At 43.7% G+C, this 26,026-nt stretch overlaps 1 protein-coding gene across 4 annotated transcripts in view; it reads left to right on the forward strand.

Moving 5' to 3' along the window:
• CALCR (calcitonin receptor) overlaps positions 1 to 24,652 on the forward strand; it is a 158,032-nt gene extending 133,380 nt beyond the window's left edge. For 3 of the 4 annotated variants that reach the window (XM_081163087.1, XM_081163086.1, XM_081163088.1), the window contains exons 9-13: positions 11 to 71; positions 170 to 236; positions 6,882 to 7,100; positions 12,178 to 12,219; positions 23,631 to 24,652. In XM_081163087.1, coding sequence (XP_081019213.1) covers positions 11 to 71; positions 170 to 236; positions 6,882 to 7,100; positions 12,178 to 12,219; positions 23,631 to 23,852 — 611 coding nt within the window. In that variant the 3' untranslated portion in view covers positions 23,853 to 24,652. The remainder of the gene's footprint in view (positions 1 to 10; positions 72 to 169; positions 237 to 6,881; positions 7,101 to 12,177; positions 12,220 to 23,630) is intronic. The other variant, XM_081163089.1, reaches the window with a different exon arrangement.
• Positions 24,653 to 26,026: the final 1,374 nt, after the last annotated feature.

Consider the following 26,026-nt stretch of genomic DNA (forward strand, 5'->3'; position numbering starts at 1 on the left):
TCCATTCTAGGGTTTCCTTTAGTGCCGGCATCAATTCATGCTGTGGCAAGAACCAAATACTTCAACGATAAGTAAGTATCATGTTTGTTCTTTATAGTTTACTTAGCATTTCTTTATAAAAACAAAGCAATTTTGCTCTTTTAGTAATTTTTTTTCTCTCTCCTTCCAGTTGCTGGATTAGTGTGGACACTCACTTGTTGTATGTTGTTCATGGGCCTGTGATGGCAGCTTTATTGGTGAGAAAATCATTTCCTATTGCATTAAGAGCACATTATTATTATTATTATTATTATTATTATTACTACTACTCCCATATTGGCCCAGATATAAGCTGCACCCACAAATAAGTTGCATCTTTAAAATTTGGCAGCCCCTTCGGTCCCACACTTCCAGGCTGCTTCCGGGGGGGGGGGCTGCTTTGTCGGCAGCGTAAGGTCACAAATATAAGCTGCACTTTAACTTTTCATGATTGGAAATTGGGAAAAAGTGTGGCTTATATTCGGGCCAATACAGTATCTAAATCCAAGTAAATGGTACTCAGAGGGGACCCACTGAAATTAATAGGCCTAAATTAGCCATGGCCATCAATTTCAGTTGGTCTGCTCTGAATCAGACTAACATTGAATACAACCTGTTATTTTTTTCTTATTTTTATTTTATTAATGATCTTATTAATGATTACAGTTATGACTTAGTATTTTTATCCCCCTTTTCTGCATGGCGCCCAACACCGCTAATAGCAATAATTTAAGATTATTTAAATTTTAAAGTAACACGGTAATGTAAAACTATTTATGAGCAAACCTGGTTAGAATCAGAAGATGCATTGCAACCCTATGGATGCTTACTTGGAAGTAAGTGCATAGGGTTGCATTCTGAGACTATAAGCCTGCACACACTTAGCTGAGTGTAAGCCCCATTGAAAACAGTGGGGGCTACCCTATGTACGTGCAGCTGTTTTCGTGTGGGGGATGTCTTTTAAGACCTTCAAAAAAACATGTAGAGGTCAGGCATGTGCAAACTTGTTCCCACCACTGCTCACTTAGTTAAATGTCTGGGTAGGGCCAGGTAGGACACCTGTCTGAAGTCCTGGAGAGCCACAGCTAGTCATTGTAAAGCAGAGATAGCCAAGATGGTGTGCTCCAGACACAGTGGATGCTTGGATTGCAAACGTGATCCGTGTGGGAGGCATGTTCGCAACCTGCAGCACGCACGGGTTGCAATTTGGCGCTTCTGCACATGCGCGAGTGCCGAAACCCGGAAGTAACCTGTTCTGGTACTTCTGGGTTTGGCGCGCTGCGCAACCCGAAATCACACAACCTGAAGCATCTGTAACCTGAGGTATGACTTATTGGACTACAGCTCCCATTATTCCTGGCTGTTGCCTCTGCTGGCAGGGGCTGATGGGAGTTGTAGTGCAGCAACACCTTGGCTGCCCCTGATGTACAGCTAGATTTGAGCTAGGTTTTCTAATATAAGGCCACTTCCTGTGTTCCTAACGCAATCCATGCAAAGATGGAAATGGAACTGTGTAAAGAAACAGTTTTTGTGGCAGGCCTCAACTCTCTGCACGTTGTCTTGAGCGTAATATGAGCAAGTGTTTCCTTTCCTTCCTTTCTGTATAATCATGCTTTGTCTCCTCTTCACCCCACCACCTTCCTCGTTCCTCCTTGGCTGAATTTACACGCCTTTCTCAGCTTTTACTTATGAGTTCTTCCTTCAGCTCCTTTTATTATCCTTGCAGTTTGATACGTCTTTGTCTTCTTGTTAATTGGCCCCGTGTGATCTTTTGAAGGAGCTGACTCATTATTTTGGGATATTTTTAGTTCCTAGTTGACTCCAGATACCTGGAAAGCACGGGTGGCAGCAGGGAGCTTCTCAATATGCCAGACATGGTTTCAGGAACATGATTGTATTGATTATGTGGTTATATATCTATAGCATTAGGCCAACATATTTTAACCCCAGTGGTTTTTGGTCCTTTCAAATGATGCAAAAGTCATCTCAGAGACTGGATTAATATTCAGGAGACAGGGAAGGAACTAAGGAACTTCCAGCTGGGAGTGGGTCTCTTACGTTTAAAGATGAAATTGTTATTTCCTCCCCCACCCTTCCCCACCCCCTAACTAGCAGAGGGAGAAAGCTTTGTTGCTGCTTCAAGTAGCATATTGGCTGCCCTCAGGAACCCAGAAGCTTTCCTTTTGAAATTTGGGGAATTAGGCCCTGTGTGAACAACTCTATTTAATGTGTTTATATGCCGTTTTTCATCACTTCAAAATAATCTTAAAGAAATTTAACATAAGAATAAATAAACCACATAATTAAAAATCACATAACAAAATAGAAGTAATAGTATGATGTCAATAACAGAACACAGACATAAAACCAGCACTATAATACAAGACAGACTCAAGGTTCAAAACCATCTAAAGCAAGTCTCCAAAAGTGATAGAAAATAAATTTAATATTTTTTTAAAAAAAATGTGCCCAAAGTGTCTCACAACCAAATGAACAATAATAAATATAAGAGTTCAGAAAACATAAAGGTAAAGGGACCCCTGACCATTAGGTCCAGTCATGGCCAACTCTGGGGTTGCAGCGCTCATCTTGTTTTATTGGCCGAGGGAGCCGGCGTACAGCTTCCGAGTCATGAGCAGCACACAGAAACGCCGTTTACCTTCCCACTGGAGCGGTACCTACTTATCTACTTGCACTTTGACGTGCTTTCGAACTGCTAGGTTGGCAGGAGCAGGGACCGAGCAATGGGAGCGCACTCCGTTGCAGGGATTCGAACCGCAGACCTTCTGATCAGCAAGTCCTAGGCTCTGTGCCACCCATTCAGAAAGCATACTCCCTAAAAATAACCAGACTGAGTTGTACTCAGTGTGCCGCTAAGACAGGTTCCATCATTGAAAAGATTTCTCCTTGAGCAACACAATCTTCTCCCCCATCTCCTCCCCCAACACACCCACTAAATCTATTCCGAAAAGGATTTGGGGGTGGTGTGGGGCACACAGGAGCGAGGAGAGGGAGGAAATCCCCTTGCACTAGTGCTAAGATGTGCACTAATGCAAAGCATTAGTAAGTTGAATACTGCACTGCCCAAAGTCAATAGAGAAAAGAAATCTATACCGTATTATCTAAAAACAGTACAAAAAAAGGTAACCTAATTCAACAGCTAATTCAACTGAAAAAGAGAAAGAATGGCGTCCAACACAGAAATAAAATGGTGGTATACAAAATTGGGAGGGGTGCACTATTCCCATAGGACCTTCCACGAAAGCTCACCACCCAAGCATAAGGCAGGAATGGCCGGCCTTAATATGGATTGTAGCTGCTACCGCCAAGCAAAGCTCTTGAACGGGCTACCACGAATCCTGAAGCTGTTCCATGCCTGTGTATTGTTTCCTGCCTAGATTTTGATAGCTGTTTCTAATAGGATTGCAACTGACAAGACTGGCCAAGTCAGACCACCTCTCTTAGCACAGTCTACACAAACTGACAAGAGCTCTCCAGATTTTCAGGCAGGGAATCTCTCCTGCTGAGGATTGAACCTGGGACCTTCTACATGCAAAGCACCTTCCCCACAGCTTTATATACATAACCTGTGTAAAATCAGCATGTTGACACCCCAGAAGATTCAAAATGGGATGACCTGGTATTTAGCTTTTGCCTGCAGACATGTGCATCATAAGCAGAAATACTCTGGCGATGAGTAAGGTGGAAATGGCAGTGGAAGTAGCCTCAGTCTGTCTTCACAAAGTTAATTTAGTTTTCAGTTTTCCGACAGAGTTTTGATGCCTTTTTAAAACAATAAAATAAAATTATAAAATAAAATAAAACAATAAAAAATATTTGGAGAAATAGTAGGTTGCTTATGTAGTCAGGCTTCAATGACTCAATTCATTTACCCAGAATGGAAACGACACATGATCGTTTTCCGTGTAACGGTCTGTGAAAGAGGGCTGCTGTGCTTAATGCCATACTAAATTTTATCATCTGGATGGGAATACTTTGCATGCCCTCTGGCCTCTCGAGAACCACAACCAGCTCAAGATTTATTGCAGCAGCCTGGTTTTTCCCCCCTCCGCTCTGGGATCCTAAAGGCCAAGGTTGGCTGATGATGTGCAAACCTTTTCCTATTTCTGAACTCCACCACCACTACGCCCAAGCTTTATGCTTTGGTTACTCTGCAAAGTTAAGCCTATCATCTTTTTAAAAAGGAACTCTAATCACTCTCAGAAAAGAAATGAAAGAAAGGAAAAAAACAGGTGTGATGATTGCTGGCTTCAAATCCTCTCCTTTACTATCTGGCTTGCTCATTACAGCGCTGCCTTTCCAAAAATACATTGGCTATGAGCTCAGAAGCCACTGGAGGAGAGATAATGGTACTTGGGCTCAAAGCAGACATGTCTTTTCTTTTCTTAATTGGTGCAGTGTCTGTGTTGCTTCCAGAATCATATGATTTCGGCTTAAGCGATCTGAGGAACTGAGCTCACAAAACCAGTACAGGGCCCTGATTCAGGTTGTGATCCCAATGGGTATCTGCTGTTTGCCCCCTGAATGAACCATTTGCTGTAAAACTGCATACTTGGAACAAATGGGGCAAGGGGATTTTAAGCAGGAAACCAGTACAGAGCCCCTGTCCTGAAAAGGAGTGCATTCTGGGTCAGGGTGGATCTGTGGTCTAAACCACTGAGCCTCTTGGGCTTCCTGATCGGAAGGTCGGCGGTTCGAATCCCCGTGATGAAGTGAGCTCCCGTTGCTCTGTCCCAGCTTCTGCCAACCTAGCAGTTTGAAAGCCTACCAGCATGAGTAGATAAATAGGTACCACTCTGGCGGGAAGGTAAATGGCGTTTCCGTGCGCTCTGGCTTCCATCATAGTGTTCTGTTGTGCCAGAAGTGGTTTAGTCATGCTGGCCACATGACCCAGAAAGCTGTATATGGACGAACGCCAGCTCCCTCGGCCTGAAAGCGAGATGAGCGCCACAACCCCATAGTCGCCTTTGACTGGACTTCACCGTCCAGGGGTCCTTTACCATTACCTTATTACTGCTCACGTGCTTTGTCATCAAAATAAAGTAGACAGTTTAAGCACCTGTTTTTAAAACAAAAACAAACCAATAATTCTGCCTTTATACAAGGGCAGAGACCTTTTTGTCCATCTTGCTCAGTTCTCTCCACACCACTGGTCTTCAGCTGATGGGTTGGGACCCAGTGGATCACAGCCTGATCCAAGGTGGGTCACAGCAGGAGCACAACCACCAGTATATGGTAAAAGATTAAGAAATGAGTCCTCAAGTACATATTTGGATTATGAGTGAGTCCTGAAAAAAATTGAAGATGCCTGATCTACATTAACCAACAGTGGGTTTTTCGAGGATTTCAAACAGGGAGTCTCTCCCAGCCGATGCTGAGGATTGAACCTGGGCCTTCTGCATGCAAAACAGGTCCTCTGTCACTGAGCTATAGCCCTTCCCCTGAAAGATGCTTAGGGACTAAATGTGTAGCTGTTCGAAAAGGAATTTTTGGTGCTGGGGGAGCAACCATCCCATGCCAAATAGCAGAGGGTAATTTTAGTTGGAATAATTACACCAGAAAGCTTGCGCCTTCTTTCCCATGAACTGTTGTCCTGATTCCCCCCCCCCAATTGCACCACACACACACACACAGACACCCCGCTAATTAATGTTAGAAAATGAAATTACTCAACTGCAAATGACATTTCTAGTGTCAGAAGTAGTGTGGCCCTAAGGTGGCAGATTTTTTTGAATAAGCACCAATTACGAGCATTCCTCAGCAACTTAAAGACTATAAAATTATAATCACCCCCACAGCGCGCACACATGCCTAAGCATTGTTTCAATGCTGAAAGGGGAAAAGGTGTACATTTGTTCTCTGGTTTCTATATATGTGTTTTAATTTCTAATGTAGCTGTGATTAAGTGCGGCACTTTTAGCAGAAAGCTAAGCTTCAGAAAGACACTTCAGATAACATGGTGTGGAGCAGGGAAAGGAACATTTTTAAACAGTGTTATTTAATAAAAAATACAGAAAAACGAGAACAATTTATTCCTTCTGAATATTGGAGAGGGTGTGATAGAGGAACAGACAGCGGGTGACAAAGCACCTGCCTCTACATGGTTTTCTTCTCCAGATGTCTCTACTGCAGCCTTCCTCAGCCTTGTGCTCCCCAGATACCTAGAACTACAATTCCAGTCAACCCAGCCACCATAGCCAGTGCACAGGTGTTATGGGATTTGTAGTCCAACGTCTTCTGGAAGGCACCAGCATGTGCCTTGCCTCCTTACAGCCTTTGGCCTCTTTGACTGGGGACTATCCCCTGCTAAATACACTTAGTCGTTAGTTCTACGTTACCTGCATTTGGACAGTCGGCAAAGTTTTCCACCTTCATCCAACCAAGGAGGATTCATACTGAACCAGATCTTCTACTGCTCCTGTTGGCTATTCCCCAGGGATCAGTCAACAGGGATTAGGGAGCATCCATTTTAGGGATGCAGATAGGCCATAAACTCAGTCTGGTCCTGAGAATACAATTTGCCGAGTCCTAAAATATGTGACCTAGGAAACTGGACCATTGGTCCATGTTATTTTCCCTTGCTCCCAGCTCTAGTTGTACTATTTATTTTTACAAAGTTCCAGAGGGTCAGCTTCATGTTTGAATCCATTTAATTTTACATATCAATGATTTGAGTTATGCACCGTTTTCATGTAATGCAATTTCAATTGATCTCGTTCCAAAATGTCTGTGGAAACAAAATATGTGTGTGCGTGATATTTTAATGTTTTACAAGTTCTGTTTTTTTGTACATAAAATAAATCTAAAATGGTGGTTGATTAATAAAGCATTTGTTCTTACAGGTCAATTTTTTCTTTTTGCTTAACATTGTGCGAGTTCTAGTAACCAAGCTAAGAGACACTCATCGTGCCGAGTCCAACATGTACATGAAAGCTGTCAGAGCCACTTTAATCCTTGTGCCCTTATTAGGAATTCAGTTTGTCATTATTCCATGGAGGCCAGAAAACAAGCTTGCGGGCGAAGTATATGATTACATCATGCATATATTAATGCATTACCAGGTATGGGTCTGGTTTTTATGGTTTTTATGTTGTGGTTGTTATTTTTTTAGTTAGGTATGTAAAAATGGGGGAGAAATTTGTTCGGATATCTACCCAATTTGCATTTGCTTGAACTGTCATGTGAACTGAATCATAAGCATCCCTTTTCAATGTGTACTTCTCTGAATTTTGTGGTGCAGTTCATCAACCAAGCAATGCACACCAAGTATTAAGTCAAAGCGCACGCAAAAATACCTATCTTAATGAAAACATACCCAAAAAAACCCAAAAACTACCCACTGAATTAAAGGGAATTGCTTGTAACTTGCTATCCTGATGGTCTCCCGAGTTAACAAAGATGCTACAAGGGGCTGAAATAGAGACTGCCTGTTGCCATTTAGAAATGTAATAGCGTTTTCTCTGCAGAATAACATCCTCATCTGGAAAATAACACCATGAAGTATCCCCTACCAGGTTTCCCATACTAGAAGTGGCTCTGAACTATGAGAGTCAATTCATCTCTAGCTCTTTACATCATCTGCCCTCTTTATGAGATTGTCCTTATCACATAGCAGTTTCAGTCAGAGCATTTGATGAGGATCCTGTCTCACTGTTCAGTAAGCTCATAAATGCTTTAGTAGCATGAGCTAGTTTTGTTGCAACAAATGGGGCAAAATTGCCATATGAAGAAAGTGGACAGCTTAAAAATAAGTGGTAAAAACAAAGTGGTCTGAGATCCACCTCTCTTTACCGAGTTCAAATCCTATAGCTCCGCATTAGGAGGCTTGAGGAGTTCTGTTTTTGTTAATCTTGATGCAAACTGACCAGATCTCTACCTCCCTGATGTGTGTGCAGATGGGAACGTAATTCTCCTTAGGATTCTGCCCTTCTCTGTATTTTGTGATACAAAATTCTTCCTCAAAAAATGGTCCCCATAATGTGGTTTTTGAAAAATGCATATTTTAAGATAAAACACATTTAGAAACACATCTATTGAGATAAAATATGCACTTCATTAGTATTTTGTGATACAATAGAATTTATTTGTGCAGGGTTTTTTTAAAAAAAACATGATTACTGTAGAAACTGAATAGAACATACAAATGAACAAACATGTGAAATTGGTGTGGGTTGGAAATAGATTGCTCCATCTATTTGCAGTTACACAGGTGGTACTTAACAAGAATAAGCAAAAACAAAATAAGTGAAGTGCTACATTATTCAGGTATTTAATTAGATACAGATATAGAAATGTGGGAGACTGAACTCAAGTTTGGAAAAACAGGACACTTGAGAGAAATCAAAATTAACAGATTCGCCCAACCCTGTTTCTTCATTTAGATTACATTACAGATAAATAATGGTATATATTAATTAAGGCACAGGAAGCTGCCTTTGTAACAGGCCAGACTATTTGTCCGTCTAGCCTACTATTGCTTAATTAGACATCTTTCTCCTCAGCTACTGTCAGAAGCAGCTCATCAGGTGAGACCGAGCTGCTTATGCTAGCTTCACAGCAGGTGGGTCACTACTGGTTATTGGGAGGGGCAACAGGGAAGTCAGCATGGTGCAAACGCACCAGCAGGAGTGCCAGATTGGCTATGCAGGTGTTTGTACTGCAGCAAACTCTACACCAGCTCATTCCTCCCCCTTCAGATAAGCAACAGTGATCTACCTGCTGTGAAGCCAACATAAGCAGCTTGGTCTCACCTGGCAAGCTGCCTCCGAGAGGAGGAGATGAGAAAGATCTGCCTGGCTGGCAAGCCACTTCTGCTTGCTACCGGAGATGCCAGGGATTGATCCTGGAACTGTCCACCTGCAAAGCATGTACACTACTACTGAGCCATGGCCCATTCCCAAACAAATTTATATATTAATGAATTAAATCCTTGTTAATTAGGATTTATTAGCAATTTATTGACTTAAATAAGTGAAATGCAATACAAGCTGGGCAACTTAAACTAAGTAATAAGGCACAGTCTTTATATGTTGGTTTAGAACATTCAGAACATTTCATATATTTTAGTCCAAGCCAAATGTAATGACACACCATAGTTTATCACTGAATGAGCAACAAACCTTGGCGAAAAAGGGATTGCATGTGCTGCAATAATTCCATTATAATGTGGATGTTAGTGCATGCATGGAAGTTGGGTGCTCACAATCCCAATTCTGCCCTAGGCAGGGGCGTTGGAAGGGTGCGGGGGGTGTGGCTCACCCCGGGTGTCACCTTGACGGGAGTGACAAAATGGCGGGCAGTACTCACCGCAGGGCCTGCAGTGCACCTGAGCCACGCATCTCAGGCACCCGCAGGCTCTGTGCTGGCCGCCCACTGCCTCCCCCCAGCTGTAGAGCAGCTGAGGCCCTGCGCTGCGCCTCGTCCCTCCGTAAGGGCATGGTGCGCCCCAGGGCCTCAGCTGCCCTACAGCTGGGGGGGGGAGGCAGTGGGTGGAGAGTGTGGACGGGACGGGGGCGCAATGTGGTGTGGCGCCCATAGAGATGGCCCTTCTCTATGGGTGCCGCTTGCCCCGCCCCTATGGGCAGTTTGCCCCAGGTGCCTGAGAGGCTTCCTCTACCGCTGCCCCCTAGGTGTTTATATTAGCATCTGAATGTGGTTTTTCGCTAATGAAAATGGTGACACGTCATTCCCTAGATATGTGTGAGTCCTGACTGCAGATTTACTGCAACATAGCTGTAACATAATGTGGGAGTCTGACAACAACTTACTGTTGAAAAGCACTGCTTTGTCGTGGAGTAAATGCAGTTGAAATGTGTTCAGCGGACAGATCATGGGGACTGTTTAGCTACAGGGTGAGTCTTTTAAAAGAGGCCCCGTTAAACATGTGTAGTCCATATCCGTGGGGCCTCTTTTAAAGGACTCACCCTGTATTTCTCTCTGTGGGTGGTCTGGCATTTTTGCACCATCTTTCTTAATATCTTAATATAATATAGCCACCAAATATCTGCAATATAATTACCAATTAAGCAAGGAGGACAGTAGTGTCGGGGTCAAACTGTCAAGCATTTACAGATCTAAATTCCATGCCATTTCACCCTTTTTAAACAATTCATAAACAGAGGCCTCTCTTCACCTTTTTGTACAATGTACAATGGCAAGGTTCTTTACTGTGCATGCATATTTATAACCCATTTACTGCTGTTCCCTTCTGTTTTATAGAAATAACATCACTTTTGGACACATTTTGCCTTTTGGACACATCAGGCTCCTTTTCTCACCTCAGACAAACTCCTCTACAGAACTGTTAACTAAAATCTAATTTCAAGGCCATCTGAGCAAACCCGTTGTCTTTAAGCCATGATCCCCGTTATCCTCTTGTGAAAGACAATATGGCTATATAACTGCAAATGAGAAGAGAATTTAGAGGGATAAGAGCAGGAAAGGAAGAAATTGTGTGACCCAAAGTGTCTTTCGTTAGAGAGGATAGGGGCACAAATGAGAAAGACCTGCGTTTTGGTGTTGGAAAAGTATATCTGTCTGCAGTCTGATGAACACCTGTAAATACTCAATTGAACACAATAAGATTTACTTCCCAAGGCCACATGGATTGAATTGCCTTGTACTACACATTTTGGTAGTACAACATAGTTTACTATTGTGTGTGCCTTGTGAGGTGTCCTTTTCAAATATGAGCTTCAAGGGGGATGAGGATCATAGGAACACATAGGAAGCTGCCTGATACTGAGTCAGACTACTGGTCCATCTAGCTCAGTACTGTCTACACTGGCTTGGCAGCAGCTCTCCAGGATTTCTCACAGGGCTGCCCAGGATTGGACCCGAGACCTTCTGCATGCAAAGCAGATGCTCTACCACTGAACTACAGCCCCTACCCTACTGTCCTTAAGGATGGTTGGGGAGAGAGGTTAACCCATTCCTCACGCAAATGTGTTCATGACAAAAATACTCTCCAAATCAGGAGTGAAGCTGCTACTGGCACAAACGGAAGCTTACGCCACAATAGATCTGCTTGTCTTTTAGGGGTCATGCGTGATGTGTTTCTTTTTTTAAAAAAAAAATATTAACAGACCAATCAAATCACATTAATTCCAAATTACAAAGCCAAATTTTAAATTTTTGTTGGGGGTGCCCATATTTCAAGTTCCGAAAGGGATCCAATCATCTTGTTGCTGCTGCTTTGATGTCCACAAATCTGCCCAAATGATGTTCACAATTCTATCCAATCCTTCCTTGTTGTTTTCCACATCTCTTCTTGATGTTTTCATATATTTTTCCTTTTTCTTTGTGACCTCTGATAGTCTCCACAAGCGAGTTGAAACCAATTGTAGTCCTGTGTGGGTTTTTCCATTCATCCAAGGGTCATATTCAGACGGCTGCTGCTTTTCATCACTTCCATAAATAAACACACTCTTGTCGTCTACTCGTTAATCTTCACAGGTCTGTCACTCCCTTTCTCAGTCTTCTGAGGAGGTTCTGCCAGAAATCCCATATAAAAACAAATCCATAGCTTCCTCCTCCTCAGTCATCAGTCTTTCGACAGAACCCACCAACATGGCGACTCCCGTTTTATTGCTGCACCATTCCAAAAGCCCTTATTCTTTTCCGGATCTCCATACGCCAAACTTTTGGTTGATAATTCATTTCCACACAGTTTTTAATCGTCCCACTTAGGTCAGTTATGCGATGGTTCTTTTTGGGGAGGGGTTCTTGGGTAATCACATAGAAGAACATACGTGATGTGCTTCTGGTCCTTTTTTCTTTTCTTTTTGAGAATGCATGGCAGCTTTTAAAACCAATGTACCACGGATTTCCATCTCTCATTTAGTGGGTATGTTTCTCACACAAAGACGCCCACTTTCTTGATTCTCTTAGTTGAGGATATGCCATTGCTGGCTTTGATATGGGGGTGAGGGGGAGATAACCTGGCAGATATCACTGTTTTGTCTTTCAACAATGAGAAGCTGTAATTGTAGGACAGTTTTCTTTAGCTACATTAGAGTCCAACTATACAGCATGAAATGAAGGCGGCATTAAATTTTGTATCATTACTTTGCACCCTAAGCAGCCAAGGCATAGATAAAGAAAGAGTCTGAATAATTTTCTCTCTTTTCTTCTTCTTAGGGTTTACTTGTGGCAACTATTTTCTGTTTCTTCAATGGAGAGGTAAGCATATGAAACAGTGGGACTTTATGTTATGGCAATTTACAAGACTGTTGTTCACTCTTAGTATAATAAGGAGACATGGGTGACTTTCTCCCAGCTCATGTCACTTTGGCTTGGAAAAGCATCCAAGCTGCTTCTTTGAAAATAACAGAAAAAAGCATGGTTTCTGTTCCATGGAAGTGCATGTTAAGAAATTGCTGCTGGGAAAACTACATTTCCCAAGGGTCACTGGGGCATTTCTTCCTGGCAGCACACTGGTCAAGAGAAGGGAGAGATCTCTCTCCTTTCTTCCTTCTTGGGGCTGGAAAAACACCATTACTGCTGCCCAGCCAGGTATGTGCTCTTTAAAGGGGAAAAAGCCATTTTGGTGTGTCAATGCAGAATGGAGTGCTGCAGATATAGGGGGAACTTTTCTCCCATAAACTTTGTTAACGTATCTTAGGAGCCAAGTCCAATGGTTATTCTTCCTCCCCACCTTTCCAACAGGGCTCAGGGGATGGTTGTGAGGGGGGGCTTCATCCCTTGCACTGTCTTAAGCTGATTTATCTTAGGATCCAATGTCATAGACTCTTTTCGTTTTTTGAATAAATCGTGACATTTTTGAAAGCTCCTTTTTAAAAAAAACTTGATTTGTGGCAGGTACTGTAAAGACACATTGAGAAACACAAGCCCAACATCCCTTACCACATCTGGAAATAGTTGCATGACTGCTTGGATCCTGGCTGTAAAATATAATATCATAAAATGGTGACACAGAAAGTGTATGTATATGTCATTAATGTGTCTTAGTATTGACTGCAAACGTCCATTTGTATGATGAAACCCGTACATACGAATTCCTTCTGCTAAATATTCTGAGAAGCATTGAAAAGCTGGCTACATAGCATTCATGTTGTCCAGCCTTTCGTTCACACATTTAATATCTAGCACTGGCCTTCCAGAAGTCCATGGAAAGCACACACACCCCCGCCGCCGCCCCAAAAATCATTGAACCAGTGTTCTCTCACACTCTCATCTTGTTGCATCAATATTTTATATGACATTATGTTTAGATTCCTCCTCTACTATAATGATTAAAAAAACATTGGGGGAAGAATGTCAAACATCCCTTCGATATCTATTAGAAGTAATTCTTGAAAGGCCATGTAAGAAAAGGGGAGAAAGAAACTTAATGATGCTGCAAGATTATATGACTGCCTGCTGGAAAGCAAAAACTCACACTCCCCTTATAGATGTGTTCATTCAGTATCTCGAGAAGAGCAAAATTGCAACCACTACCTTTAACCCCAGACCCTGGGCAGAATGTGACAACAGACATAGAGTCTGTATCAGTGGTTGGGAACTCTGGCACTGCCCATTAAACTCTCATCAGCCCTTTTATAATCCTTAAGTCTGCAAGCTGAACTATAAGAATAGATGTTGGTGGCTCATGACAGGAGTGAGGAACCTCACTCAGGCCTGGGGTGGAATGTGGCCCTCCAGATCTCTTTATCAGGCCCTGGGAACTCTTCCCTACTCTCTCCAAGCTCATATCACTGGCCCTATTTTGCCACGCAAGTGTTTTTGCCTGACTGGAATGTGTTGAACTGTGCAACTGCCTCTTTGCTCGTCTGGATGGAAGACCGGGGGGGGGGGTGTAGAAACTAGTTTGCTGTACCAAGGTAAAATTTACACTTTCGCTCCACCTGCTTTTGCCTGTGGCCCCAGGAAGGTCCTTGGACTAAAAGAGGTCCCCCACCCCTGGCTCAGAGGAGATCAGTATCCAAGCAAAGCCACCGTGGCTGTTGTGAGAGCCAGTGTAGTGTAGTGGTTAAGAGCGGTATACTCGTAATCTGGTGAACCGGGTTCGATTCCCCGCTCCTCCACATGCAGCTGCTGGGTGACCTTGGGCTAGTCATACTTCTTTGAAGTCTCTCAGCCCCACTCACAGAGTGTTTGTTGTGGGGGAGGAAGGGAAAGGAGATTGTTAGCCGCTTTGAGACTCCTTCGGGTAGTGATAAAGCGGGATATCAAATCCAAACTCTTCTTCTTCTTTTTCTTGTCTCAAGAAGGGCGTGCATAAACTGGGGGTCCCTTTGAACATCAAGTTGCCCCTGTTGTCTTTGTGTGACAGCTCTCACAGAACGACCCCAACATGGAAGTGAGGCATCACCAAAGGTTCCTCCAGCTGCCATGGTCTCCCTCTCCCAAACTTGGCATCATTTTCTGCATAATTAGGCTGCTCAAAACTGCCACATTGGGGTTTTGCTAACACACCAGTGCCAACAGCCACCATTCCATTTTGTTGCACTAGCACTGTAGCGACATGAGGAAGCCCTGCGGCCATTTTACAGGCTGCTATGTGCCTTGGACCCACCCAGGCATAACTGCCACAACATCCTCACAAACAGCTGCCTGACATAAAGAGATGCATTTTATCTTTTATTTATACAGGATGGCTTAATGAAATGAAAGCTAAGAGGAAAGGAGGAAATCCTAAAATTGCTTGTTGTCGTTTTCTAGCTACAATGAAGAAGCAGCCAATGACACATTCTTAGTGAAGGGGGAAATACAGTATGCCATCGTTCTGAAGCTTTGCCAATGTATTAATTAGGATACACAAGTTGCGAGATAGGAATTCCTGTTGGAGCTGTCAACTTTTTCATTATCTGTTCTTACGCAGAAACCCAAAGGCCTAGTTTTCAGATCAGAGCTGTGCATGAATACATTATCTCCCATAGACAGGTTTAAAATATTAAATATCCATACAAAATGTGTTTCCCAAGGCCTAAAGCATTTGGGTTTACAATCTGTGTGTTTCCTTTGACTGGTTAGAATCCATACAGGTGTTTATAATGCAAACCTATGCATGTGTGCTGAGAAGTAAGGCCCATTGAGCTCAGTGGGCTTTATTCCCAGGAAAGTTTTTGAGGGATCGCAGGCCTCAATCTGAATATTAAAAACTGTGTTTTATTGATTTATTGTTTAGAGCCTAAAACTAAAGCTTTAATATTAAGCTGACTTCCAAGAATTGGGCTGAAATCCTTCAGTCGGAAAGGCAGTGGAATTTTAAGGCAATTAACATCTAAGCAAATGTGTTTCCGGTTAGGCTGTAAATTATTTTAAACTCAGATATCCCAGCTTTACTGATTTTTTGGCATAGGTGTTAGCATATATAGGTTTTTCTTCTTTTCTAAAATATTAACTCGTATAAAAGGAGAGGGGAAAACCTGTGCTCTCCAGATGTGGTAGGATTACAGTTTATAACATGAACAGGATGGGGAGGAGAAGACAGTGGCAAAACCAGTGCATCAGAGGAGACAATTTGGCAGTCAGGCCAGTGCGTTGGCACTGCACTGCTGCCTAGCCCCTCTCCCTCCTGCCAAATGGCAGCAATGCTGCTGATGGGAGGTCAGGTAAGTACTGCCATTGCTTCAACCACTGCAGGACTTAGCTAGAGGGATAAATGAGTCTGTCTTGCTATAAACCAGCTCCTTATGTTCCTTCATTTTGGCAGGGCAAAACTGATCCTGGTTGTTGAAGGAAAATAAATTGGCCCCTCTGGTTGTCTCTTCTGGAATGAGGGATTTCCAGAGGCTCTGGAATTGGGAAAACAGAATAATCTGAATCTGAATTGTTTTATCCGACACCTGCACAAGTTCTCTTCTAATTATACAGTTCTCTGGGAAAAAACAAAACACCTATGTTATTATTAAAAAAGCCAATATATCTCTATAAAACCCAATATATTATCTGACCAATCTAAAAACCCAATATATTCTCTGACCCAAAAAGAAACTTGACCCCCATGAAGTCTGCCCATAATTTCTCACCTCTAAGGGAAGGGGGAAACAATGTGCAATCTTTTTCCTGCTGACTTAGAAATCACATGGTTTTATCTCCCACCCCAAATTTGGATCCGATCAGTTTTAAGCACAAAATTGATGTGCGTGTTCTTATTGAGCAAATTGCTTACTTGAAATGTGCCTCTTCTACTGATTACTTCATCACTTAAGGCCATCTTTAGATGTACATTACGTTTTCCCAATATGCAGACATATTGGCAGGCATCTGTCTGTCTCAGGAGACAATGAAGTCAAGCTGTTGCAAGGTTGCAGCACCTGCTGCGGCTGTAGAGACTGCTACGGGAGAGACATGTTTTGTTGCAGCTGGGGCAAATAAAGGTGTCTGGTGTGCTGCTACAAATGCGCCAGATAACAGTGGTGCAGACGTAACAGTGGCATCAACCTACTGATATTTTTCTGAGTCTAGATACTGAACTTAACATTACACTATAGTTTCATAATAATCTGTGGTTTCTCTTATTGGAAGTGCTGAGACTTGAGATGTTGCATGTCTTATGACCTGAGGTCAAGGCCAGGATCCAGGAACCACAGACTTCACATCCCAGTTTTACTAAGAACTCACTGTGTGGCATTTGGAAGCCCTGTCTACATAGGCTCCAGTGGTACAGGCACTGCTAATTTTGCTGAAAACTGTGCTTCATGCTACTACTTCCTAAGCAAATAGAACTATCCCGTATTTTTTCCAGGGAGCTTTCAGCTATCAAATTGGCCTAAAGCAAACTGAGTTTGAGAGCAAAAAGTATAAACCAGAAAGAGATATGTCAACTTCCCCACCTTCCCCATTTTTTAGTTACACAAGAAGTTGTTTTACATAGTGTCACCCCACTGACCCATCTAGCTCAGCATTGTCTACACTGATTGGCAGAAGCTCTCTCTGTCTTCAGAATGGGGTCACTGTCAGCCCTACCAGGAGATGCTCAGGATTAGACCTGGGACCTTCTGTATGCAGAGTATAGGCTGTACCACAGAGCTATGGTCCTTCCCCAATAAGAATATAAGAGCCCTGATGGATCAGGCATAAAGTTCATCTTATCCTGTACCCAGTTAGATGCCACTAAAAAACTCCCAAACAGGGCATTAAAGGCAATTGCCTGATGTTGCCCCCCATCCCAGCAACCGGTTTTCAGTGACATGAAAGTCCTATTTTGCTACCACAGCTATTAGTCATTTGATAGACCTGCATAAATTCTCTTTAGTCTACCTAAGCTAGTGGCAATCCCCACATCTTGTAGCAGCAGAAAACTCCATAAGCTAATTCCTGCCAGCTATTCTTGTCCCCGTGAGCTGGCAACCTAGTGCCAGTAGTGCTTGCTTGTTGCTAGCATGAACCGGCTATTTAGCTTAGTCACTTTCCCCCCAAAGCAATTCACGAAGTGGGGCAGAGCTGCTACCCTCACTTTCCAGCACGTGGGTGATTGTTGCCTACTGAGAGGGAAAGAGGTGAGGCAGCAGGGAGGCTGGCACGGTGCAAACACTGGCAAGAGTGCTGGATTCGTTTTGCCCATGCATTTGCACCACACTGCCCTCGTACCTGAACTCCTGACCACCTGCCACTTCATTGTGCTTCCTGCCCTCTGCTTCCTCAGCTAGGCTGCTGCCCTCACATGAACTGCAGGATGTCATATGATTCTACCACTAGTCTGTAGGTCCCTGGGGAAGCATCACATAGGAAAAGTCTAAGGCCAACCCTGGTTGAGTGATAATATAGTTTCTGTGTTCATGTTGCAGGATAACACAGTTGATTTTTCAGCACTCTTTCAGAGAACCTAGAAGAATTCTGGTTTCCTCTACCAAAATTTCCATGCTGTGCCTTAGATTCAGTGCAACCAGTTAGCTTAAAGCTTGGGAGCCGCAGCTCTCCATTCCTTCCAGTGAAATTGTCCAGCTAGCCCTTGCCAGGTGCATAGAGATCAAAGTTTTGTTTTCTGGTATGGCTCAGGAAAGGAATTAATAATAGTGCAAGAGGAGCTCAGTTTCTCAGTGATTTATTGCTTATTACTGGACTGGTTTGCATGAAGGCAGAATCAGGTGAAACTGATCCAAAATAAATGGTTTCAAAAACAATGTTCCATATCTGCGTTTGGAACAAGTGATTCAGACTTATTTATTCACAAATGTTCAGTACCAGAAAAGCTTTGTCTAGAACACTGAAAGAATAGCTTGATTTCATGTCTTATAAGCCTAGCCGTGTCAGATGTAAGTCCGATTTAATTCAATAGGGCTTACTCCCAGGTAAGTGACATGAGGATTGGAGCTTTAATCAATGGGAAAACATAATGTCATTTGTGTTCAGCCCTTGCATTGGAAGGTCTGAGGACATAGCAGTTAGGAAGCTAGGCGAGCACTGTATTGCCTCTCTTAAACAAGAACAGGGCCTCTCTTAAACAAGAACAGAACAGTAACTGGAAACTCATGATTCTACCCAACTAACTAAGTCCAGTGCCACCTAGTGTCTAAACTGTATGGTGGCGCTATCCACACAGCCCTCTAAGAGCATCAGGCTCACCATTACTGAAAGGGGAATGTCTATTGGCTGGCCGTCTCCTCTTTGTGAGATCAGTTTGAGAGGACCAGGCAAAAGTGAATGAACGCAAAATGACATTTGTAATACAAAAATGGTGCCTGTACACCTGCTGCTACCATGTTGATGGTGTTTATGCAGCCTGCCTGCTTTGCATAGATAATATGTGTTTACAGAGACTGTGAGGAGGAGATAATAAATTACTGAAATTTTATTTCAGTAGTTTACTGGAATTTTTTTACTAGAACCTCAAGCTCCACCAACTGGAGTGTGGTACGAAATAGTGGATTGGGTTCTAACAAATTAACATATCTAGAAATAAGAAACAAGATGGCTCAAACAAACATTTCATTTTTACAACATCCTAATCCCTTCAGATATAAATTTGGATGTCTTCCTGGTTGTCCGCCCAAGCTTTTCAGCACCCTACTTTGGAGCAGGCTGGAGGCTTTTTGCTATTACTGTTGTGAGCCAGAAATCTTTGCAGGTCTGTTGCAAATATTAATTTCCTAGCCGACTCTGGCTTATATGCACAGGGTTTTTAAAACTCTTGTTTATTAATATTAGTCTGATCTTTTAGCACAAAGCTTTCCCAATTAGACCGCAGTCCCTTAGGGAGATTCAATTAGGCCAGCATATTTATAAATAACTAGTGCAGTGCGTCGTAGCTGAGAGAGTAAGCCATGATATAAGAAGCCCCCTAGGCCCATAGGCAAATTCTCCATTCCTTTGCTTCACCTCTTCCATGTGTACTTCACTCTCTTTCCATGTGTACTGTAAGAAATCCAGAGATAATGTGTGTGAAACATTTTGAATATTCAGAAGTATTATAAACAGTAGGGTTGTGTCTATGTAGAGTAGATTCACTGAAATTAATAGGTTAGTCAAGTTAATCAATTTCAGTGGGTCTCCTCTGAGTAGGACTAATGTCAGATAAAACCTGACAGCTACAGTCCTATATACATATATACCTGGACATAAGTCCCTTCTATGGCATTTACTTTTCAATAGACATGAGTAGGATTGCATCATATTGTTATCCCTCTGCCAGTTCATTCAGAACAGATGTATACTATAAATAATGCCTTCCTGGGGTGAGGAGGGTGAAACTAATGGGAGGCTGTGATCCCCCATCAGGAGGACATTCTGAAGCTACTTTTTCTTCAAAATACAGTTGCCTAAGCCTACTTTTTAAAAGTGTTTATAGTAACATGCAGTCAGATTCCAGTTGTGTTAGGTAGGGCTTTCTAATAGTAACGCTGGTGGGTAGGTAACCTTATGCACTGCACTGCTCATTTGCCTGTCACTCATGTTTTTTGGCATTAATTTCCACCATGAAAAGTCTGGCCAACAAATTACATTACAGTGGTGCCCCGCAAGACGAATGCCTCACAAGACGAAAAACTCGCTAGACGAAAGGGTTTTCCATTTTTGCGTTGCTTCGCTGGACAAATTTCCCTATGGGCTTGCTTCACAAGATGAAAACGTCTTGCGCTTTTTTTTTTAAGCCGCTTGAAGAGGCGCAGTTGCGACGGCCGGGCTTCGCAAGACGAAAAACATCGCAAGACGAAAAGACTCGCAGAACGAACTCTTTTCGTCTTGCGAGGCACCACTGTACATTTACATTTTTCCTCTCTCGATTTTCCTCCAAGGAACTCAAGGTGGTCTCTTCCATTCCTCATTTTATCCTCATGTGAGGGAGGTTAGGCTGAGAGACTAGCCCAATGAGTTTTGCAGCCAAGCGGTGCTGTGGGTTAAACCACAGAGCCTAGGACTTGCCGATCAGAAGGTCAGCGGTTCGAATCCCTGCGACGGGGTGAGCGCCCGTGGCTCGGTCCCTGCTCCTGCCAACCTAGCAGTTTGAAAGCACGTCAAAGTGCAAGTAGATAAATAGGTACCGCTCCGGTGGGAAGGTAAATGGCGTTTCCGTGCGCTGCTCTGGTTCGCCAGAAGCGGCTTAGTCATGCTGGCCACATGACCTGGAAGGTGTACGCCGGCTCCCTCGGCCAATAAAGCGAGATGAGCACCGCAACCCCAGAGTCAGCCACGACTGGACCTAATGGGCAGGGGTCCCTTTACCTTTAGGCATGAACCTTGGGTCTCCCAAGCCCTGAATACACCACACTGGCTTTCCAGTACAGTGGTACCCCGCAAGACGAATGCCTCGCAAGACGGAAAACCCGCAAGACGAAAGGGTTTTCTGTTTTGGAGGCGCTTCGCAAGACGAATTTCCCTATGGGCTTGCATCGCAAGACGAAAGCCCATAGGGAAATGCTGGCGGTCAGGAGCAAAGACTTTCGCCCACAGCCGGCCTTCAGAAGAGGACCTCTTCTGAAGGCCGGCGGGGGGCAAAAGTCTTTGCTCCCCCCCCCGCCTGCCTCCCCCCCGCCTGCCCCGGGCGATCTTAAAATGCTGGCGGGCGGGAGCGAAGCGTTCGCTGCCGACCCCCAGCATTTTAAAATCTCCCCGTGTCCTGGCCCCGCCGCCCCACTTCGGAAAGCTCTTCCGAAGTGGGGAGGGGGGGCGGGAACACCTGGCCCCGCCGCCCCACTTCGGAAAGCTGTTCCGAAGTGGGGAGGGGGCGGGGACACCTGGCCCCGCCGCCCCACTTCGGAAAGCTGTTCCGAAGTGGGGAGGGGGGGCGGGGACACCTGGCCCCGCCGCCCCACTTCGGAAAGCTGTTCCGAAGTGGGGAGGGGGGGCGGGGACACCTGGCCCCGCCGCCCCACTTCGGAAAGCTCTTCCGAAGTGGGGAGGGGGGGCGGGAACACCTGGCCCCGCCGCCCCACTTCGGAAAGCTGTTCCGAAGTGGGGCGGGGGGGCGGGGACACCTGGCCCCGCCGCCCCACTTCGGAAAGCTCTTCCGAAGTGGGGAGGGGGGGCGGGAACACCTGGCCCCGCCGCCCCACTTCGGAAAGCTCTTCCGAAGTGGGGAGGGGGGCGGGAACACCTGGCCCCGCTGCCCCACTTCGGAAAGCTGTTCCGAAGTGGGGCGGGGGGGCGGGGACACCTGCCCCATCCGCCCCACTTCGGAAAGCTGTTCCGAAGTGGGGCGGGGGGCGGGAACACCTTCTGAAGGCGGGCAGGGGGCGAAAGTCTTCGTCCCCCCTGCCTGCCTTCCCAGGGGCTTTTAAATCGCCCCGGACAGCGGAGAAGTCCTCTGCTGTCCGGAGCGATTTTAAAATGCCGCCCGCCAGCATTTTAAGATAGCCCCGCACAGCGGAGAAGTCCTCCGCTGTCCCAGGGTTTTTTAAAATGCTGGGGGTGGGAAGAAAAGCCCTGTCCCCCCCCCCAGCCTTCAGAAGAGGTCCGGGGACAGACTGTCCCCGGACCTGGTCTGAAGTCGGTTTCCCTAGGAACGCATTAATTGATTTTCAATGCATTCCTATGGGAAACCGTGCATCGCAAGACGAAAAAACCGCAAGACGAAGAGAATTGCGGAACGAATTAATTTCGTCTTGCGAGGCACCACTGTATTCATAGTCTGTTTGGGGGGAAATAAGCTAATGTCTTCCATAATCAAGAATTGTGCATTAATGAGACAGAATGAATAGAGAGATGATTTGTGAATCTTAAACAAAATGTGTGGTGTTTGGGGAAGCAGCCATTATTCAGCAACTGCGTTTTGAAATCTACATATGAACCACTTTGAACAGATGGAAATTAGGCTCTCTTTCATATTGCTCAGTCTCTGCCCTTTTAACATTCTTCAAATACTTCATTTTGTATTTGAATAGCAAATGGTTAGACTCAGAATATATTATCAAATATTGCAGGGGGGGAAATCTATTAACAACGCTAACAAAGTGGCGCTGGTAATGCTTGTTGTATCCACAGTCTTTAAGGATCAAGAAATGAAGAATAAACAGCTGAATAAATGCCTTTCAGATTTGCTTCATTACTAGTTTTAGATTCAATGCTTTAAAATGTCTATTCAGTTTAATTTTCAAAACATAACTTTCTTTTTACTTTTTTACTTCCTGACTGGACCAAAACAATCCTTATGCATATGTCTCCTTTTGCATTGTGGCCTTTGTTGATAACCAGCAACATGGTTGGCTACCTGTTGTTCTTTTCTGGACTTTAGCAGCTTAATCTGGGGAAACCATTTGCTCTGCATCCACATTATTTACATTGCAATTCTTTGCTCAGAAGTAAGCCCCATTGTGTTTGGTGGGGCTTACATCCGGGCAGATCTGCATAGGATTGCAGCCTTCAAACCTTTTGCTGGATCTCATTTTAAAATAAATTGTTTTCTTTTTAAGAAAAAGAAAGATTCTAGCTTCATGGTTGCATCATGAAAATTAATATTAAATTCTTTTTTTGAGGGAGCCTTGGGCAAAAGGAACTTCAGAAAAGGTTCATACTGTCAAAACTTATTTAACTAAGGAATAGCAAACCTCTTATGAAACCACATTCTTGTCAATGCCATTTTATGTTCTCCACAATTGACTAGACCAACAGCCAGTACATTGTAAGGGGGGGATGGTGATGACCATAAAAACATAGCACTCAAGTCTACCTGTAGCAGCCTCAGTGCACATCCAAAGAACTCAAGAGTGCAGGGCCTCTGCCCATGAAAGCCAAAAGCTGATGCCAGACCTGATCTTCAGCAGCAAGATCCCCATTTATGAAAAGCTAAGGACGCTCATTTAATCCTTTTTTTAAAGCATGCACTGTGAGTATATGGAATACTGTAGAATATATACAATGGACTGGATCCAGAAAGCCCCATGCATGAATGGGAGGCATTTCTGCTCACACATAAAGTGGGTTGTCAACTTCTGCCGTTCCCAGTACCCCTTCCCACAGCATTCTGGAAGGTCCCTGGACTAACAGGAGCGTTAGGACTGCACTGGCATGCCAGTTCTTTGGATCTCACCTAATTTCACCATCACCTTTTGCAGTTATACCCCCAATGAAAGTAGCCACCATGCCAGGGGGTTTTTTAGGCAAGATTTATCAGCCACTGTGTTAGAATCAATTCAGATTATCCCCTTATCTTCTATTGCACTAGCCTAAATTCTATTGTCTTATATCTGCAGGTCCAAGGAGCTTTGAAGAGGCAATGGATGCAGTATAAGACCCAGTGGGGTCAAAGACGGCGAGAACATTGTTCTACGCGATCTACCTCCTACACAGCCACTTCCATCACGGAGGTTCCAATTTATCCATACCACCACGACTCCAACAGTGAACAGTTTAATGGAAAGTATATAGAAGACTCTGAACTTGTTGCATTAAAATCTGGAGAGACGTCTGCTTAGCTTACGAATGAAGGACTTCCTATTTGTACAAGGAGGAGGAGACTTCAAGGCGACTGCAAAAGTGTGCACAGTCAGGTGCATATACAAGCAACAGATGGCATCAGCTCGAGAAACAGATGTGGCAGATGGCTCCAGTACTCTTAAAGGCCAATAGGTCCAAGGCTAGAGCTAGCCAGTGAGAAGCATGGAATTTCACTAGTTTCAGAACTTGACCATATGAAATGAGGGATGCACTCAAAAAAACAAAAACCATCCATTAGCTGTCCCATGACAACCTGGGAGATGCCATTGTTTCTATACATGAATCTTTCTTCTCCAAGCTGAGCTAAAAGCGTATAGGAGATGGTTAACAGCTATTACATTAGATACTTTCTTTTTACACTCAACCTTGGAACCATAAACATGAACTATTTCTCAGCATCCTGGAAAGAGTTTGTTCTTTGAATTTAAGTAAAAAAATCTTAAAGATTTTTTGCATTTAGAGCAAAACAATAGGAATCATTCCATTATATTTAAATCCTCACTGTCTCAAGAGGATTTCATGCAGTATTATTCTGACATCAAGCACAGTCAGAAATGAAGGTAAAATATTTATTGTGCCACAAGCATTCAAAAAGACTAGATTGCCTAAGAAACAGACGGTTCTGTCAGAGTATAATGAGCGGACCCAAAAGACTTTGTTCAGCATTCCATATACTGGTTGCTTGATATTAATCATTTATTGGGAAATTGTCAGCCATATTTTTCAGTCCAGCAGATATAGGGAACAATTTTTCTCTACAAATAAACTGTGAAATGTACTTCAAAATTAGTTTTTTTTCCTTTTTAAAATTGATACTTGTGATCTTCTAAATACTTACAATTTTACAGTTGCTTCTAAATATTCATCATTTATTTTGCTAATGAAGTCATAACTCTTAAGGATAAGGAATACATAGAGGGGGTTGTCCACTAGGTACTTAAACTTTTGGACCCCATTCATACCTCATTGCACATGCCAGTTCAATGTGGCTTCTAAACACACACACACATTCAAATGAAAGAACCATATTGGAGGGGGGAGAATTTAGTGGGTTGCCCAATTCTGCATTTCTTTTCCTGTGGACTAACACATGCAAAAGTCAGAGGTTTCTACACACACATCCCATCTCTCCCTCCAGCATCAGACAAGCAAGAGGCATTATTACAGTTAAAGGACCCATTCAAGCCAGTCGAAAGCATTTCAGTCCCAGTAAATTCAGTCATACATTCATGTTCAAAGCACTTCCCATAAAAAACCAAAATCTGAATTATTGAGATAACTGGATCCATAAATAAATAATATTATTATATGAACACTTGATTTAGCATATACCAACATTTAAGTGATTATCAAGGTCAGATAAGAATACCCACCTTCACATCTAAAAGTAGTCCCGAACCTGATGACCTTAGTACCTAGTAACAGCTCCCCTCCCCAAACACATTACAGTGGTACTTCAGGATGCGAACGGGATCCGTGACTGCGCGTCTGCGCATGAGTGGGTCACGATTCACCACTTCCGCCCATGACGTCATTTTGAGCGTATGCACAAGTGGCAAAACCCAGAAGTAACGCGTTTCATTACTTCCGGGTCGCCGCGAAGCGCAACCCTAAAGCGCTCAACCTGAAGCATATTCAACCCGAGGTATGACTGTATTAAATTACTCAAACCCAATAGCAAGAAAACTCCCCTCAGAGTTCTTCAGGAAGCAATTCCATTATGCAGACTTTGGAGGGTTGGGCAAGGTAGGTGGGAACATGTGTTCCCCATGATGGCCAACACCAGAGTCTCTTTCCCCTCACAATTTGAAGCAACTCTCTTATGAGGAGAGCAAAAAACAGGGATTCGGCCTGGAGAAGGGGCATGTCCTGGGAAGGGTCCCAGGGACCAGCTAGAAAGGCTGGCTAATCCCATCCATTAGCCTTGGCGTTTTAGCATTGTTTGATCTACTTAAGCCTAACATTACACTCATTGTCCTAAAGAGAACGCGAGGTAGTTGTATTGCTCCCGAGTGTTTGATGAGAGAGTATTACTGATTATTTTTCAGTATTCAGCAAATGGCCCAAATCTCTCAGGCAACTTTAAAGGTAAATTCTATTCACAAGGAAGTGTTTTGAGGGTTCTAAAACTGTTTTGTGGCTCTAAGTCAGC

This window comes from Podarcis bocagei (genome assembly GCF_964188305.1).
Source record: "Podarcis bocagei genome assembly, chromosome: 12".
In the NCBI taxonomy this organism is placed as follows: domain Eukaryota; kingdom Metazoa; phylum Chordata; class Lepidosauria; order Squamata; family Lacertidae; genus Podarcis; species Podarcis bocagei.